General features: G+C 41.4%; 2 protein-coding genes across 4 annotated transcripts in view; one reads left to right on the forward strand and one right to left on the reverse strand.

The window, feature by feature from the left end:
• The window catches only part of TMEM184C (transmembrane protein 184C), a 30,560-nt gene extending 24,490 nt beyond the window's left edge, over positions 1–6,070 (forward strand). The window contains exons 8-10 of the mRNA XM_019522171.1: positions 1,505–1,604; positions 2,131–2,302; positions 4,175–6,070. Coding sequence (XP_019377716.1) covers positions 1,505–1,604; positions 2,131–2,302; positions 4,175–4,464 — 562 coding nt within the window. The 3' untranslated portion in view covers positions 4,465–6,070. The remainder of the gene's footprint in view (positions 1–1,504; positions 1,605–2,130; positions 2,303–4,174) is intronic.
• A 2,933-nt stretch (positions 6,071–9,003) lies between these two features.
• Positions 9,004–16,301, reverse strand: part of PRMT9 (protein arginine methyltransferase 9) — a 33,280-nt gene continuing 25,982 nt past the window's right edge. For all 3 annotated transcript variants that reach the window (XM_019522173.1, XM_019522174.1, XM_019522172.1), the window contains 5 exons: positions 13,798–13,981; positions 12,186–12,888; positions 10,171–10,324; positions 9,654–9,776; positions 9,004–9,401 (listed from right to left, as the gene is read on the reverse strand). In XM_019522173.1, the coding sequence (XP_019377718.1) occupies positions 9,186–9,401; positions 9,654–9,776; positions 10,171–10,324; positions 12,186–12,888; positions 13,798–13,981 (1,380 nt within the window). In that variant the 3' untranslated portion in view covers positions 9,004–9,185. The remainder of the gene's footprint in view (positions 9,402–9,653; positions 9,777–10,170; positions 10,325–12,185; positions 12,889–13,797; positions 13,982–16,301) is intronic.

A 16,301-nucleotide genomic window follows, 5' to 3' on the forward strand; every position in this document is an offset into this window, starting at 1 on the left:
TTGCAGCCTATTCCTCCCTTCTAGCATGCCCACATCCCCCCACATCTTAGTGTCATCAGCAAATTTGAACAGGGTGCTTTTTACCCCCTCGTCCAAGTCACTGATGAAGATGTTGAACGGTGCAGGCCCGAGGACCGAGCCCTGCGGAACCCCACTGCCCACATCTCTCCAGGTCGAAAATGACCCATCCATCACCACTCTCTGGGTGCGGCCCTCCAGCCAGTTGGCGACCTAATTGACTGTGTGGGTGTTGACACCACAGTCCCCCAGTTTTTTAATGAGAACAGGGTGAGAGACAGTGTCGAAGGCCTTCCGAAAGCCCAGAAAGTCATGTAACCTTTTTTAGAAAAGTTTTATAAATAGGTCACAAGCTGCCATGGACTATATTAGGGGCCCAGTCTTAGAGTTCCCAGATTCTCCTCTATAGATTAGTAAAGAAAACCACTCTACCCAATGGGACTCAGTGTTCAGTCTAGAAGATCCCATTAAGGATCTCTGTGATGCTTAGTTTCAGTTCTCAAACTGTGGATTTCTGCCTCAAGACATAACATCCTTGTTAACAGCAGTATGTGGAGATGAGAGAGAACAGACCTGATTTATTTACCTATCAGACTTGTTGTCTCTCTGCAAGCTGGTGTACATAGAGTCAAGCCCTTGCCTCTCTCTAAAAGTTCAAGTTTCAAGAAGGTAAATGAATATAGGATTGTTGGGGGTGGAAGAGATCTGGGCAAAGAGGAGAAGTCTGGAGATAAATGCAAGGTAGGAGGGGTAGTAGAAACAAAAGAAAAACATTTTGAGCAGACTATTCTAGAAGTCTTGAGGGATAAGATTCTGAGTATAGCCTCTCCATTGATATGAGATCTAGTGAGGGAATGGTATGGCAGAAGGGAAAACCTACCATGGAAGCAGGCTTGCCAGGCTGTACAAAAGACCCTGTTTGGGAATATTTTAATGAAGGTTATATCTTACAACAACAATGCACTTTCTGTAGAAACCAATGATTTTAAATTGAGGCCTCCTGATGAGTGACTTAAATTACAATTTAAATTCTGATTTAAATTGGTTTGATTTAAATCCACCCTGCTAGAAAACTACTCTATTCTACTTGAATTCGGGTGAATTGCTGTTTTGTGTCTATTCCCACATTTTTCTTGTCTAATTTATATTGTACAATTTTTGAAAGGGAGTATTTGTATAGCATTTGATTTACGTTAATGCTGACCTTTTTCCTCTAAAAGAACTGTAAAAATTGCAATCCACTTATATGCAGAGAAAACCAGAAATAGGATGCCCACTGTTACATCCAGCTTTTCATTTGACACTTGTAGAATCATAATGTGTTAATGTAAAATACAGTCATATTTAGAAAAGCTATTTTCCCTAAAATTGAACCTGAAAATGTGAGTCTACTTGTAATCAAAACGGCATGATAATGGGGATCCTATCTTTGGTTGGGGCCTTCAGGTGCTACTATAGTACCAGTAATAAATAATCATTTTTATAGGCAGGCTGCACTTATTGCCTTGTTGGTGAAAGTTGGTGTTATTTCTGAGAAACACACCTGGGAATGGCAAAGTGTGGAAGCTGTGGCCACAGGCCTGCAGGTAAGTACAGCAGTTCTTGCTAAAAGGAATATGGTAATGGGTTAAAGAGACTTTAGTGCAGGCTGTTATAAACGAGACTCTGTAACTGACTTTCCAACTGAAGCGTTGTGATTGCATGCTTGTTATTGAATAGTATAAATGGTCTGTTTTATATGAGAGAGAAAAATAAGAATATTTTGAAGCTAAGTAGCATAATGCTCCTGGAGATGAAACAAATATTTGTGTTTCTTCTTGGAATAATTGCTTAAAGGATTTCTTATTAGAAGCAGAGATCTAGTAGTGAGTCAGGATGGTGAGGCAGAGTGCTTACTCAGTATGTAATAAGTGTAGACCTTGGAGGAATTTGCTAAGAACATGCAAAGTGTTGTTAATGCATAAGTAACTGGTATGAGGGCCCTGAAGGCTCTGTTCTTCAGAGCTGAGGGAGTTCTAGCTGGTCTTATGCTGGAAGTAGAGCACCAGGAATGTAGGTTTTGTCAAGGCGATACCCCTGGAGAAATATGTATAAATACATCTCTTGTTGCAGGATTTCATTATCTGTGTGGAGATGTTCTTGGCAGCTATTGCACATCACTACAGTTTTTCCTATAAACCTTATGTACAGGAAGCTGAAGAAGGGTCATGCTTTGATTCTTTTCTTGCAATGTGGGATATTTCTGATCTTAGGGCAGACATATCTGAACAGGTTCGAAATGTTGGTAAGTATTCACCAGGGCACGCAGTTTAAGGGCTATTTATCTGCATCTATTTTGGTTTTATGCTGTTACCTATCACTGTAGGTTGCAAGAGCTTCCATATACTATTGATAGCAACAGTAAATCCCTATAATACAGTGGTTCTTAACCTCTTCAGGGTCAGGGCACCCCTCCACCTCTTCTTTGAATGTGGTGGCACCCACATTGAGAACTACCATCTGTGCTGCTTGAACTTATCTCAGTGCTTCTCAACCAGGTTCTGCTGCCTCCAAGCTCTCCTCACCAGGGGCTGGGCTTGGAGTGGGCTCTGGCGGTGCTGGGAGGAGGCAGCAGCCACCTCAAATTTTGCCACAGCTCCACACCACCACCCCATGCAGCCATGGCTGAATGCCCCGCCTCCACCCAGGTGCTGGGAAGAGCTGCGGCTGTGCCAGGCAGAGGCACAAGGCAGCGAGCAGCACTGTGGTAAAATTTGGGGTGGCTGCAGCCTCTTCCCAGCACTGCCGGAGCCCACTTTAAGCCCAGCCCTGCTGAGAAGTGTTGCGCAGATCTGGGAGCACATGCCTCCACTGCCCTTCTGGGGTGCAAGCAGCGGTGGGAGCTGCCCCCACCCCATGAGCTGCGACTTCGGTCCCACCCTCTCCCTCTTCCCCAGCTGGGCAGTGTCTGGCCATGCCCTCTCTTACCACTGGGGCTGTTGATCTGCACCCCCAGCACCCTTCCTCTCCCCTCTCCCTTTCTGACTTGCCAGCTCTGCTCTGTGCTGCACTGCAGCTGTGTGCAACGTGGGCATTTATTGGCCCCATCGGGCCGATATCCGATACAGCAAATTTTCTTTACATCAGTCCGATGTTGGATCGGTACTGATATATCGGTGCACCTCTAACCTATTTACTAATGTTTTATGTCTTATCTGAAGTTGTTAACCTGTTTCCAGTATTTGTTACTTAATCCTTAAAGCTGGTAAATATTAAGATCAGTTTAATATGATATACTAAATATTTACAAAGTACCTAGCACATGGTTGGAAATAAGCTGGAGCATAGGACTAGGATTGAGAGAGACCTAGGCAAATAGGAGGATTGGACCTAAATAAATCTTGTGAAGTCCTGCACTTAAGATGGAACAGTCCCATACCCCAGTACAGGCTGGGTGCTGACTGGCTGGGCAGCAGCTCTGCAGAAAGACCTGCGGGTTACAGTAGACAAGAAGCTGAATATGAACCAGCAGCATGCCCTTGTTGCCAAGAAGGCGAACAGCATTCTGGGCTGCAGTAGTAGAGCGTCACCAGCAGATCGAAGGAAGAATCTCTTTCCCTGTATCTGGCACTGGTGAGGCCACAGCTGGAGTAGTGTATCCAGTTTTGGGCCTCCCACTACAGAAAGGATGTAGACAAATTGGAGAGTCCAGCAGAGGGCAATAAAAAAATGGTTAGAGGCTGGGGCACATGATTTCTCAGGCGAGGCGGAGGGAACTAGATTTGTTTTGTGTAGAGGAAAGACGACAGAGGAGATGTAATAGTAGCTTTCAACTACTTGAAGGGTGGTTCCAAAGAGGATGGGGCTAGACTGTTCTCAGTGGTGCCAGATGACAGAAGGAGCAACTTCCCTTGCTGCCAGTATTGCAACAAGGAAAGTTTAGGTTAGATATTAGGAAAAACTTTTTCACTATGAAAGTAGTTAAACACTGGGACAGTTTACCCAGTGAGGTTGTGGAATCTCAATCCTTGGAGGTTTTTAGGACCTGGGATGCTATAGTTGGGGATGGTCATGCCTTGAGCAGGAAACTGGGCTAGGTGATATCCAAAGTCCATTCCAACTCTCATTTTCTGTGATTCTATGAATAATACTTGATTTTAATTTGGCACAACTTTAGGAAGGACAGTTTTGGGCCAGCCAAGGAAAATGTTTTTTACTGAGGATCATGAACAAAATGAACATACAAGTTTACTGTCGTCTTCTACTCAAGACCCAATTTCAGATGCCGCTTCTATGCCATCTTCACCCATGGGTCACTACCAGGGGTTTGGACACACTGTGACACCTCTGACTACACCCACAGCTACCATATCCGACGGCATTTATAACACAATTGCTGCTGAAGAGAATGAGGATTCCCCTGTTACTGAATACAGTACAGCAGAGAAGCCTTTAGACAAAAGTTAAGCCTATCTCCTCTTGCGTGCTAAGGAATTTGAATCCTTTCCTGCCATGTTTTGTGATATAGACCATTGTATATGGAAATAGTGTCAGTGGTTGGGACAAACTGCAGCAGAGCATGTGGTTTGGAATCTCGGGTCTAAATACTGAATCTGTAACTGATTTGAGCCCATTGTACTACCTTAATATAAAACACACAGTTTGAAATGTCTCTGTACATACTTCAGCACTCTAAGGAGTTGCTTCTTATTTAAAAGGCTCGTTAGTGGATATGAAAGACAGTATTGTACTGAAATTAAACTGACATGAATTCAAAAGACATCTAAAAACAAGGACTCTGTTTTTCACATGCATGGAATGTGGGTAGTGCTAATAAGCAGAAAGTTTAAGAATGTAATTGCACAAATGAATAATGCTGACTTTTGTTACTTTTTCCTGTAAAACAGGCACCCAAGAAATGTAGGGGGGGTAATGGGGGGGAAGATTACTACCCCTCTACCCCCTCCTTTCCCTTTTACATAAACATATACAACTAAAACCCTTTCATGAAGATGTACCCTCTTTCCAATGCAGAGTGCTGATCTGGCTGAGCATCAGCCTGAGGCCCCTGCAAAGCTTATCTGCTCCCTATGAACTCAGGACCCAAAACTACCCCCCCTGAGCATGACAGTACTACACATCTTGCATTTTTTCCTTTGTAAAAGAAACAAAAAGTCTGAGCAGAGGAGCTCAGAAATGCCCATATTTTAAAACTGCTCACCAGGGGACATAATCTACATGTGGCTTCCATTTCTCCTATCCTTAAAATGGGAATAGGACTTTCCTAACTTCATGTATGTATGGGGAAAAATAATTAGTTTTTGTAAAATTTGCCTAGTGGGAAAAGCATTCAATGAGATTAAAAGAAAAGTTTCTTTTTTCAAACTTGAAGCTGCAGTAAGCTCTTAAACATTTCTTTAAACAATCTTAACCATGTTAAAGAAGAATATTTCCCAAGAGTGGGTCTGTAGTAGTTTGTATTCAGAGATGTGTGCCTCTCTTTGGTCTAGGTTCAAATAAAATAAACAAATTGTCCCCTCACGGAGGAGGAGAGATTCACTAAGGGAGAAGCAAATAAATCTGGAGTTGCTAAGTTTAGACTTCAGAACAAAATAAGTACACTTCTATCAAAGCACTAAGGATTTCCCCCCCCAAAATGAAGAGGGGTGTATTTTTGTACCCCAGTAACAAGCTTATATTTGTATTGCATGCTTGCCGTCCAACATTCATATAGGGAAAAAAAAATAGAGCTGCATTGACACTTTTTAAAGTAGCATCTACAACATTCCACCAAGAAATACTTGCAACTTAACTTATTTCCTTATCCGCATTGATAACCCTTTACGGGACAAAACTTAATTGTAATGTTTGGCTCATCATAAAAGTGCTTTTTGCAGTACTAGTGTTATGTAAATATATTTTGCCTTATTCACTAGGCTGCATATTTTATAGTTAAAATTGGATATGTACTTAACTGTATCTGAAGTTGGCAGAAAAGAGCAAATCATACTTTCAGTTTTGTTAGTTCATTGTCATTATTGTAAATAAGCAAATAAATTTTAATTTAAACTTGTTTGTTCTCTCCTGTATTTACTGTGTTTTATAAAGTAATTGTGGATGATGACCTCAAGCTGCAGCATGGGAAATTTAAGTTGGAGGTCAAGAGGAACTTTTGAGTGGTCAAGCATTGGAACAGGCTACCTAGAGAACTGGAATCTCGAGCCTTGGAAGCTTTCAACAGCAGGTTGGATAGACACTTGGCTGGGATGGTTTAGCCAGGGATGATCTTGCCTTGAGCAAGAGTGGGGCTGGACTAGCTGATCCTGTGAGCCTACGATCTGACGAATTTCATAAGAATAGCCATTTGCCGCCTTTAAAAAAAAGATGTCTTAAGTAAAAAAAAAATCCAAGCTCTTGTTTCAGCCTTCCTGCTGAACTGATGCCTAGAAAAAAATTGGCAAAAAGACTTCTCTCCACTTGCATTCATAAATGCAGTAGTACCTATTTATGTATTAATTCATTAAAGCAGGTTCTCCTGCTTTGGTACCCTAGAGTGCCTTGAGATTTTTTACAGGTGCTGCACTGTTGTGCACATGAAAACATAAATCCATAGTGTTCAAAACACTCTGACTTGTTGTAATCAGAGTTCTTTGCAACAGAAGAATTGCTCTATTATTTTCCGATAGTCAAAAAATGAGCAAAAACTAAGAGCTGGCATTTTCTGAGGGGTGCTTTGAGTTTTAAAATGTTGAGAACCATCATCTTAAAGCATACTAGTTTCTGCCTCAAGGCCTGAGAAAACAGAAATTGTAACCTGCCCATAAACTGTGGATCAAGCAGTGTTCTCTTCTAGAATTTGTTTCAGCCAAAGAGAATGTCTTAGCAGATCCTTTTGAACCTTCTGGATTCCAGTTCAAACATCAGTTTCTATAAGCAGTTTTCTGTGTATACAGAGGCATTTGCTGAAGGAGCAAGGTCACCAGCCATGGCGTAGGTCAAACGCAACACTTTGGTCCAACAGCATTTGTTGGGATCACACAAAATCTGCCCAAAATCTTACACATAGGATATGTCCAGATGAGTGCAGCATGCGGTGCTGCAGACACGTTTGCAGCACCACATACCGCACATTCAGTTGTTCTCCGCACTGGGAGGGAGCAGAGATATCCAGTGGTCAAAAAACCCTGCACGCATGCACACGCGCGTGCGCAGGGAGACAGCACATACTACTCAAAACTAGAGCCTGGCCTGCCAGAGCCACACTCCAGCTGCTGGCCAGGCTCCAAGCAGCAAGATTGCCACTGCTGCAGCCCCAAGAGGCCCCAGATAAGGTTAGCTTGCCCCAGGTGGGCAGCTTACACCCCACCTGGGGTAAAGCTGCCAGAGAGCATGTGGCACAGACATTTCTCAGGGATAACTAGTGGTGACACGAGGTGTGCAACTGCTGGTTGTCCCTAGGGAACCTAATGTCCATGCTTGTGTGGATACAGCCATAGTGGTTGCCATTTGGCTCAACAGGGGTGAAATGTCTTGCATATTATTTACATTGGAAAAAAAATGAAGTACCCACATACCTCATGGTGCACACCACAAGACTCCTGGCTCCTTTCTCCTAATTATTTGCAGTTTTGGCTCTATTGCAGCATTCGGTCTATTATTCTGGAGTTAGGACCATTTTTTTCTGCACCATAAGGACATATCTTAGGTAAAACAACCTATCAAATGCCAGCTGCTATTTTCACTGTTCTCCTATATGAAGCACTGATTTCAGTAGAACATGCCCTGCTGTCAAGTAGCTTCACTAGAGATTCTTGCACTACAGGTAGTTCAGGACAGTTTTAATACACTCATGCCTAGTTTTATTGCATCATCATTTAATAATGCTCTACTGGAGCTGAAAATGAACATCTGGTAGATACCCACATTGACTAGATTAACTTTCCAGACAGTAGATGAATAATATCAGGGTTCTTCCACCAGTTTCATGTACTTCTATTGTACCCATGACAATTTTGAGAGACAGGGAAATACAGATGAGGAAAATGAAGTGAAACTTGTGAAAGTCAGAGAACCAGAAATTGTATGGACTCTGTCAGAACCACAAAGCTAACTGCACACTTGCTTTGACTTTGCCTACAACTGAACTCACTCAAAATCTTGCCAAGCTTCTGACACTGCAACAAGAAAGGGTAGTACAGATTCCTAACAGCGAACCCAAACAGAAATTGAGCTCATACTATTGGCAGCTCCAGATGATGAGGAAATGTTCAGAGATCTCTACCAACCAAGCGTATGACAATGTCAGGAGTAGTGCTAAGCTGCATGAAAAAAAGAGTTTAATACAAGGATCAGTGGGAACACATGGAATTTGGGGTGGGAGATGGAAGAGAATCTCAAATATTGTTCCAGAATGACACTGGTATGCATTGTTATTTATATCAGGGGTTTTCAACCTTTTTTAGTCCTCACGCAGCTGGATGGGGGCAGCGGTGCGCAGCAGAACATTGAGTGGCAGTGCGGGGTGGTGGATGATGGCAACGGCAGCTGCCACTGCCTGAAAACTCCCCTCCCCCCCAAGCATCCAACTGGCCAAGCAGTGCCTGTGCAGCCCGCAGAGGGGTGCCACTGCCCTTGCCCCACCCTGGCCCTGCTCCTGCGAGGCGGGGGCACAGGGTGGTGGGTGCCAGTGCTCCATCCCCACCCGCCTGTGTGTACCCCCTAGGGCCTTCCCAAGTATCCCCGCATACTCCCCAGTTGACAACCCCTGACCTATAGTCATCACTGCTTGATATGGCTGCTTGCATAAAAATTAAACTGACGAGAACTGCAGGTATCCTGTGTGCCTTTGTACAGAGGCCAGTGATGACCTGGTACTTAAAGAAAAGAAAAACAGAAATAGAGTTAAGTGATCAACTCTACTTGTAACAAGAATTATTGCAGTAGTGAGGATGTAATATAACAGATTACTAGATGTCCTGTTAAATGGTATGCAGTTCATCAATAAGCTCTTGTCAAAATAAAAATTTATTAACTGAATTGCCATTATTAAACATATCATTTTGGGTTCAGTACATAAGATTTAGATTTTATGCTCATGCTATGCAAGACATCTCAAATGCTGAGCAATCCAACTAGTATGCATAGATAATACATAAATTATTTTCTTTCAACTTCCAGATGACTATTCTTCACTCTTTTACTGTGATGCTGACATTGCTTTTATGGTGCTGAATACTGAGCACAAGTTCCTCTCCTTGCTTAACTGGGATGGGTTTATCTAGAACAACTGCAGCTTGTTTCCAATGGGAGGACTCATCTGATGTATCCAAACTAGTATCTTCATCTAGATGTATATGATACCAAAATGGAATGGCAGTGACTTGACCAGACTTGCAAATTTGCACCTTAATAAAAGGAAAAGGATATTAAGACATAAATAAGATTGAGAGGTTGAAAAGAGTTAAAATTACTTAAATTATTGTAATTGTGGTAGTGTTTGGGACAGGAAGAAAATAAAATAATTTAAAATTTAAATCTGCTCCTAAGAGGCCTGCAGCTATGTGTATTTTGTACTGTAAGTTTCAACCAAGGTAATCAAGTCTGAACATTTCTGACAGGAAGATAAGCACGCTTTTGAATGTATGGACTCAACTTACCTTTATCTCTCTAGTGGAGCTGTTCAAATAAGGGTTCATGAAGTCAAGTCTTAGGAGCTCCACTGGCTTGCTTAAGGGCACACATGGTAATGTAGAGAGATCCAAATACACACGAACAGGCACCTGCAGAGGAGTACACCACACTTTCAGGTTTAAGCAGCAACTTCAAAATAATTCACTTCTGAGTGACTTAACCTTTTAAGAACCTGACTTTCATAAGACAAGTTATTTAGGGAATAAATATTTAGTCGTTCTTCTGTACATTATACTATTAACTTTTATCCCTCCTTTCAGACCAAAATTTACTTTTGTCCTATCTGAAAGGAGATGTCTTCTTCAGTCTTGACCAATGTTTAGGCACAGAGCATAAGTTACAAAAAAATGTACATTATGTTAAATTAATCCAACACCATTCAGCTTCTAGAACTTATTTGTATTGTGTCCTTCTGCTCCTCGGTTGGCTATTTGCAGGTTTTGATAACTATGCTTGATACTGAAGCAGCCACCAACTTCATACCTTGAACTGGTTGATAAACGGTGCTATATTAAACCCAAGCGTGGGTTCTGTCCCTTGAACAGCACTCTCAAGTAATAAAGACTGTGATGCTACAAGCATCCCATACATCAACACATACTGTGGGAATATTTTCCCTCCAGAATGAAGTAAACACCTGTTAAAAGAAAAGAAAAGAAAAGGGGTTTTTGTTTTTTTGTTTGTTTGTTTGTTTTATTATTACTGCTTCTGCACGTTTCCAATTCCAAAGAAATAAGCTACTGTAAGGTACTGAATTCAAGAAGATCACTTACACTAGCATTTGAGTTCCATTATTTATAAGGGCTCCCCTGAACTGGAGTCTAATATTCATGTCACCTGAATTTTTGGCAACTTGTTTATTTGGAAGACTGATTATAAATATTTTGACTTTCTATCATCTAACACTGTTAGAACCAATGAACCAACCAATGAAACCTGCACATCAGTCTGGCAGGTATACAAGGAACTGGAAGAGCTAGAGAAAGGTAGTCCCTGCATAAATGCTTTCCCGGAATTAGAATGAGGACCTAAAATGTGTATATTGAATGGTGAAGGTGAAGGTGACATGGGTTATTCAAGTATAAATGGCTGGTTTATTTGTAACAGTGAGTCCCAAGCCAGTGCTGAAGGAGTGGTAAAAAAGGCTATGAGTAAAACTGGAAGATGATGATGGAACAGATCACTGGAACAACAGTTAAGAAAGCAAATCTCACCTGTAAGAGTCGATCCACTGTGTAAAACAAAAGTGGCCAGCTGTTCATTCTGGCCAATGCCAATTAGATATAAATCAGACAGATTTATGATGCCAACAATGCTGCTTTTTTAAAATATTTAACAAAAACATTTTTACCAATACAAAATACAGACTTATAGGATCAGATCCCATTCCCCCTAGATGAGTATCTGAAAAACAGCTCATAAACAAAGCCTTCCTGCTCTTTCCTTTTTTGATTTAAGGTTACTTTATGACAGCAAGTTGCAAATGCAGGTACATGTTTTTTTTTTTTTTTTTACAGGGAGGTGAGCAGGGTGGAACAGGACTGCACTTATGTATTTAATTGATGGAGTAGCACCTTGGTCATAGAATGAGTGTTTTACGTATGCCAGAAATCTGGGAGACTGCTTCACTCCACAGCCACAAATCACAGCACTGTTAAGAAAAACAGCATCAAGGAAAATATCTGAGTTCTTCAAAACAAAAAAAATTCAGAATCTGCATGGTCTCCTTTTCTATAGCTGCTAGCAAGAAGAATTTATGGGAAAAATTTACTTCTTTTTTTAAACACACTTTCACAGCTCGTGAAAACTGAAATGAATACACACGACAAAAAATAAAAACTAACTCCCTTTTTCTTCCCAAGGCAAGCAAATCACCACAAGGGTTAACTCACTAAAATCATCATCGTCCTGGATGGATGGATGCTACTCAGCTCTACCAGAAAAAGCTCCCCCCCTCATCAAAAAAGCAACACAACACAAAATGTTCCCCCTATTCAGTTCCATAACTTTTTACATTCTTTTCTGTGTGCCCTCCTCCTTGATACTTTCAGATATGTTACATCTTAGTTTCTCTCTTGCTTTGTTGCTTTATTTCAGCTTGTTCTACCTTTTTCTTATTCTCTGCCTCTGACCATTCCAGCTCCTATGGTATCAGCCACTTAATTTCAGTCTCTTCTAATCACAACCAAGCAGCCTGAAACAGAACATTCTTGGCTTTTTCTTCAACTTGGGAGTCTCTTAAATTTCAAACTGTTTCAGCTATTGTCAAGATACAATTGTCCTTATGGCTTCTGGCATTCTGAGCAATAATATTTCCCTTAGTAATTCTTTTCATTGTCAGAAAATGTTTCTATAAAAAGTCAAATTCACAGCTCTTATTTCTAAATATGATATATTAAATAGATTCTGTATTATATTTAATACATTAGATCCTTGTGAGGTTTGCAATAGTTACAAAAGACATTTTCTCACTATCAGAAAACTATCAAATGACATACCTGGATATTGCTGCCTTTTCCATCACCTCCTGCTGGATTAAGCCAGAAGCTTCTATGACATCCAGGATTATAATACTCCACAATTTATCAGATTTGGGTCTCTGCAACACCGAACTCTCATCCGTTAAGTGGCTGAGCCAAAACTCTAATGTTTCTTTTGGGAAATGGTTGGCTTCTGAAATTGTATTAAGGGCTATTTGGTGCTGCTCTTTTTCAACAGAACTGTAAGCTTTCACTGGCCCAAGTTTACCTGCAATTATTGGCAGTATTGAAAAGCCCTCAGACACATCTAAAATATAAAAAGGGTCAGTGCTTGTCTGCAAGGAATCCTTGTTTCGACTCTCCCCGAGGTTCCTTTCACTGCCATCAACATCCATTGACTGCAGTTCTGTATTTGAGGTAAAAGATGACAATACTTTGCTAATGGCAGCTTTAAAGCATTCATGATAAGCCACATTGTTTAGTAAAGCAATTTCAGTTGATTCCAGCACACATTCATGACCCACTCTATCTAGTTTGCTGGTAGTCTGAAGACTAGCAAGGGCGCTACACAGCTCAGCCTCATTGCCCAAAGCTGGCATATTTTCCCTTTCAACATCCATTCTGCACTCTGAAGGGGAAACAGAAATCTTCTGGATCCTCAGATAGCAGTCCTGGCAGCTTACTTCCAGCATCACAACGTCTCCAGGTTTCCTGGAATAATCTGATCAAAACAGTACCAAAAAAGGAACATTAACAACTTTATTAAAACAACCATTATAGCTAAGTGTCCCCTGCTTTTGCTCTAAAGGGGGAACATCAATCCTGTTTCTTGACAAGTTGATACTGAGTCTGCATAAAATAAATTGACTCTCGACCTGTAATAGAGGTATATGGCATTCCTAAAACACAGGCTCCACCATGCAGTTCCCCATGTGTTGAGGGGAGCTGGCCCATTCTAATCTGAGCAACAAGTTAATACTAGGCCCTGCAGCTTTTTTGGAAGTGAAAGTGGATGCAGGTCACATTGTAACGCTCTCCCAGCCCCAAATGGCTTGCAACATGCATTAACATGATCCTTTAAATTTACATGCACGATGGAACCTTTTAATCTCAAATAACGTGTGAAAGAAAGATAACTACCTCTGGCAACAGCAAACCTTAAACCCAAGATTTTACTGGGCAAAGTTAACTAACATTTAACATTTTTCTATTTTCTTCATATTTCCCGAGATTAAATGTGAATGTATGAATAATTCCATGAAGAGCCATAACTGGAATTTCTAGAAGTACATGCTATATGTTCAAAATGAATGACAGACAGCATGATGTTTTCTACTGAACATGTGGTGACAGAGCTGCCAAAGCTACCTTAATGACACTCAGTTCTCTCCCCCGACTCCCCACATCCCCAAACAGGAAGAAAACACTGTCTCTGAGCAAAAGTGGAAAGAGACATAGGGAAGAAAAGGTCTTGCTAATCAATAATGAAGTAAAGGCTCGGAGGACTCGAGGAAAAAACAGTCTGGCCTGGCTAGTAATGCTTCTTCCTCTTCCCCATATATGTTCCCTTATCACAGGGAAAATTGGTTACTAGAAGACAAAAAACAAAAATAAAATCCACAAGACATACCAAGAAGGCCCTGAACAGGGTAGACTGCCTGTTCCCAGCAAGTTTCCTCACTGGGACTTGTAGACAGAGTGTGTTCATCATCAAGGTGCAGCACAAACCACACCACAACAGCATCCAAAAGTCCTCCTCGAGTGATGGGTACGCTGATCTTGCAAGGTTTTCTAGTAGCAAGATTTTTCAGTTCCTGACCAAGAATGAGAAAGGAAAAAAGAAAAATGTGGCAGTTTTCCCTTTACCAAAATCAGCAGTCTGTTTATCATAGGTAATTGGCCATTACTCAAAATCCATATGGGCTTTAATGAGAGTTGTAAGAGATGCTTAGCACCCCAATAATCAGTCCAAATTCATAAACTAGAAGGATACTAATGGCTATGAGCTTTTTTCAAAAATCATCGAAACAAAGACTTGAAGTAAGGCACTATAAAGAATAGGCCTGTTCATTCAACTGACTAGCAAAACAAGCTTACTCAGCATAGCTAAATTTCTGAGTTATAATTTAGAAAAGCAAAAACATAAAGGCTTCGATTTAAGTATGCAGTTAAACCTCAACAACTCTAATGAGTCTCAAGAAGTTTGTTTATGCTAAAGCACTGGATAGGGATGCTTTCGAGAACTAAAAACTAATAAAAATGAAACAAAAAAATTATAGTACATTTGATTTCATAATTATTTGAATGGTAAAAATCTAATAGGGATTTCATAGGTTCCTTTACTTGCCAGTGTGTTATTCTGTGTCCAAACATGCACATATCAATAAACCACTAATAGAAAGGAAAAATTTTTCCTGATGTTAGCAAAATGTTACATTAAAAATACTAAAATCATAGTTTACGTTAACATTTCAAACAAATTACAATTTTTTTTAAAGACTCTGCCTCAAAAGATGTGCATATAATATATCCACCAAATGCCTAAATATTAAAAAAGGAACAGGAATCAGATCACCTCCAAAGTATGATTTCTCCACCCTTCCCACCAACACTTACCAAAGGTACTTTCATAAGAATAACTAAACAGAACAAATATTTAAGTTAGGATGCAAAACTTTCATCCAGGAAATCATAAAACTCCATGAGCATCCTAAAATCCAAGTGCTAAATATAGGTTTTAAAAAGTTTCAGTCTTAACGAACGAACGAATGAACATTTGATTCCAAGATTCTGCCTAGTTCTCATAGCGCAGAGTATTTTTTTAATTTTCCTCCTGTATTCTCCAAGGGAGTTATTTTTTCAGGTTGATAAATGGGTTAGTACTATGCACAAGGCAAACACAGAATGCTGATGAAGTTCATAATGAGGCCTAAGTGCTCAAAGAAATGCTTTGTTGCTTCATCATTTCCCAAATTTCCTTAACTTCACTAGAGAATAGCAAAGTAATGAACAGGGATCCTAGTTTTTGGTTTCCCATGGGAAAACAGAGAAAAACACAGATTTTCCCCTTCACCAGAGGAAACTGTGGACTTCTCATTTTAGCGGAGAAATCCATGGATTTTGCAGTTTTGCAAAGAGGTCTCTGCAGGCTGGCAGACTTCCAGCCCCTGTGCGCACTCCCAGGGGCCAGGGGGGACCTGTGCGTGGGGTGGGGATGGGTTGCCTGCTGTGGGCTCAGGCTCCCTATTACCCTTCCCAGACCCTCCGCAACCCAGCAGGTGCAACCCGGTAGGCCAGGGCAGCATGGAGATCAGAGGCAAGCAGCCTTCCTGCACGGCTCCGCTGTTCCCTGCAGTGCTGGATTGCACCTGCTGGGCTGCAGAGGCCGGGGGGAGGGCAGGAGCTGAGCCCACATGTGCTTGCCCCATGTACAGATCTGGGGGGCACAGGTCCCTCCTGGCCCCCAGGAGTGTGCACAGTGATGGGGAAGCTGCTCCACCCTGCTCAAGCCTGCAGCAGGCAGACAGTTGGAGGTGGGTGGAGGTGGGGGTGGAGCTGGGCTCCACCGTCTTCTGTCAGGGGCAGGCGGCTGTGGACCTGGGTCCCTGGGCCCATAGCCCTAGCAGCTGGGGGCCTCCTCTGGCAGGGCTGGGTGGGGGGCGAGTGAGGGGCAGAAACAGGGCCAAGGGCTCCCAATTACTTGGGTGCCGCAAGATTTTTTTTTATTTTAAAACTATGCGAGACTAGTAATGATATGATTAGTAATGTAATGATTACTGACAGCATTTTCCCATGAGTCTTCCATTTCCCTTACATGGCTACCAACATCCAAAGCCTTTCATCTGCTTCTCTCCACCCTCCCAAATTCTTTCCTCTTCTGTAACACGCTGCTTCCCTATACATGCAAAGCTGCCTCTCTCTTTGGCTCTGTACCATTCTAGTGTGTAAGATACAAGTAAATTTCACTTTGCAATCTGTGGCCAATGTAGAGTAAGATGGGAGACAGTAAAGGGGAGACAGGAAATATCTAAGCAATGAAGAAGGAAACTAAACAAGGAAGAGAATGCTATTACTGAATGACTTCTTTGAGAAAAATGAGAGAAAGAATGAGTAAAAAAAAAAAAAAAAAAAAAT

Source organism: Gavialis gangeticus, unplaced genomic scaffold, assembly GCF_001723915.1.
Source record: "Gavialis gangeticus isolate Ggan-Ray unplaced genomic scaffold, GavGan_comp1, whole genome shotgun sequence".
Classification (NCBI taxonomy): domain Eukaryota; kingdom Metazoa; phylum Chordata; order Crocodylia; family Gavialidae; genus Gavialis; species Gavialis gangeticus.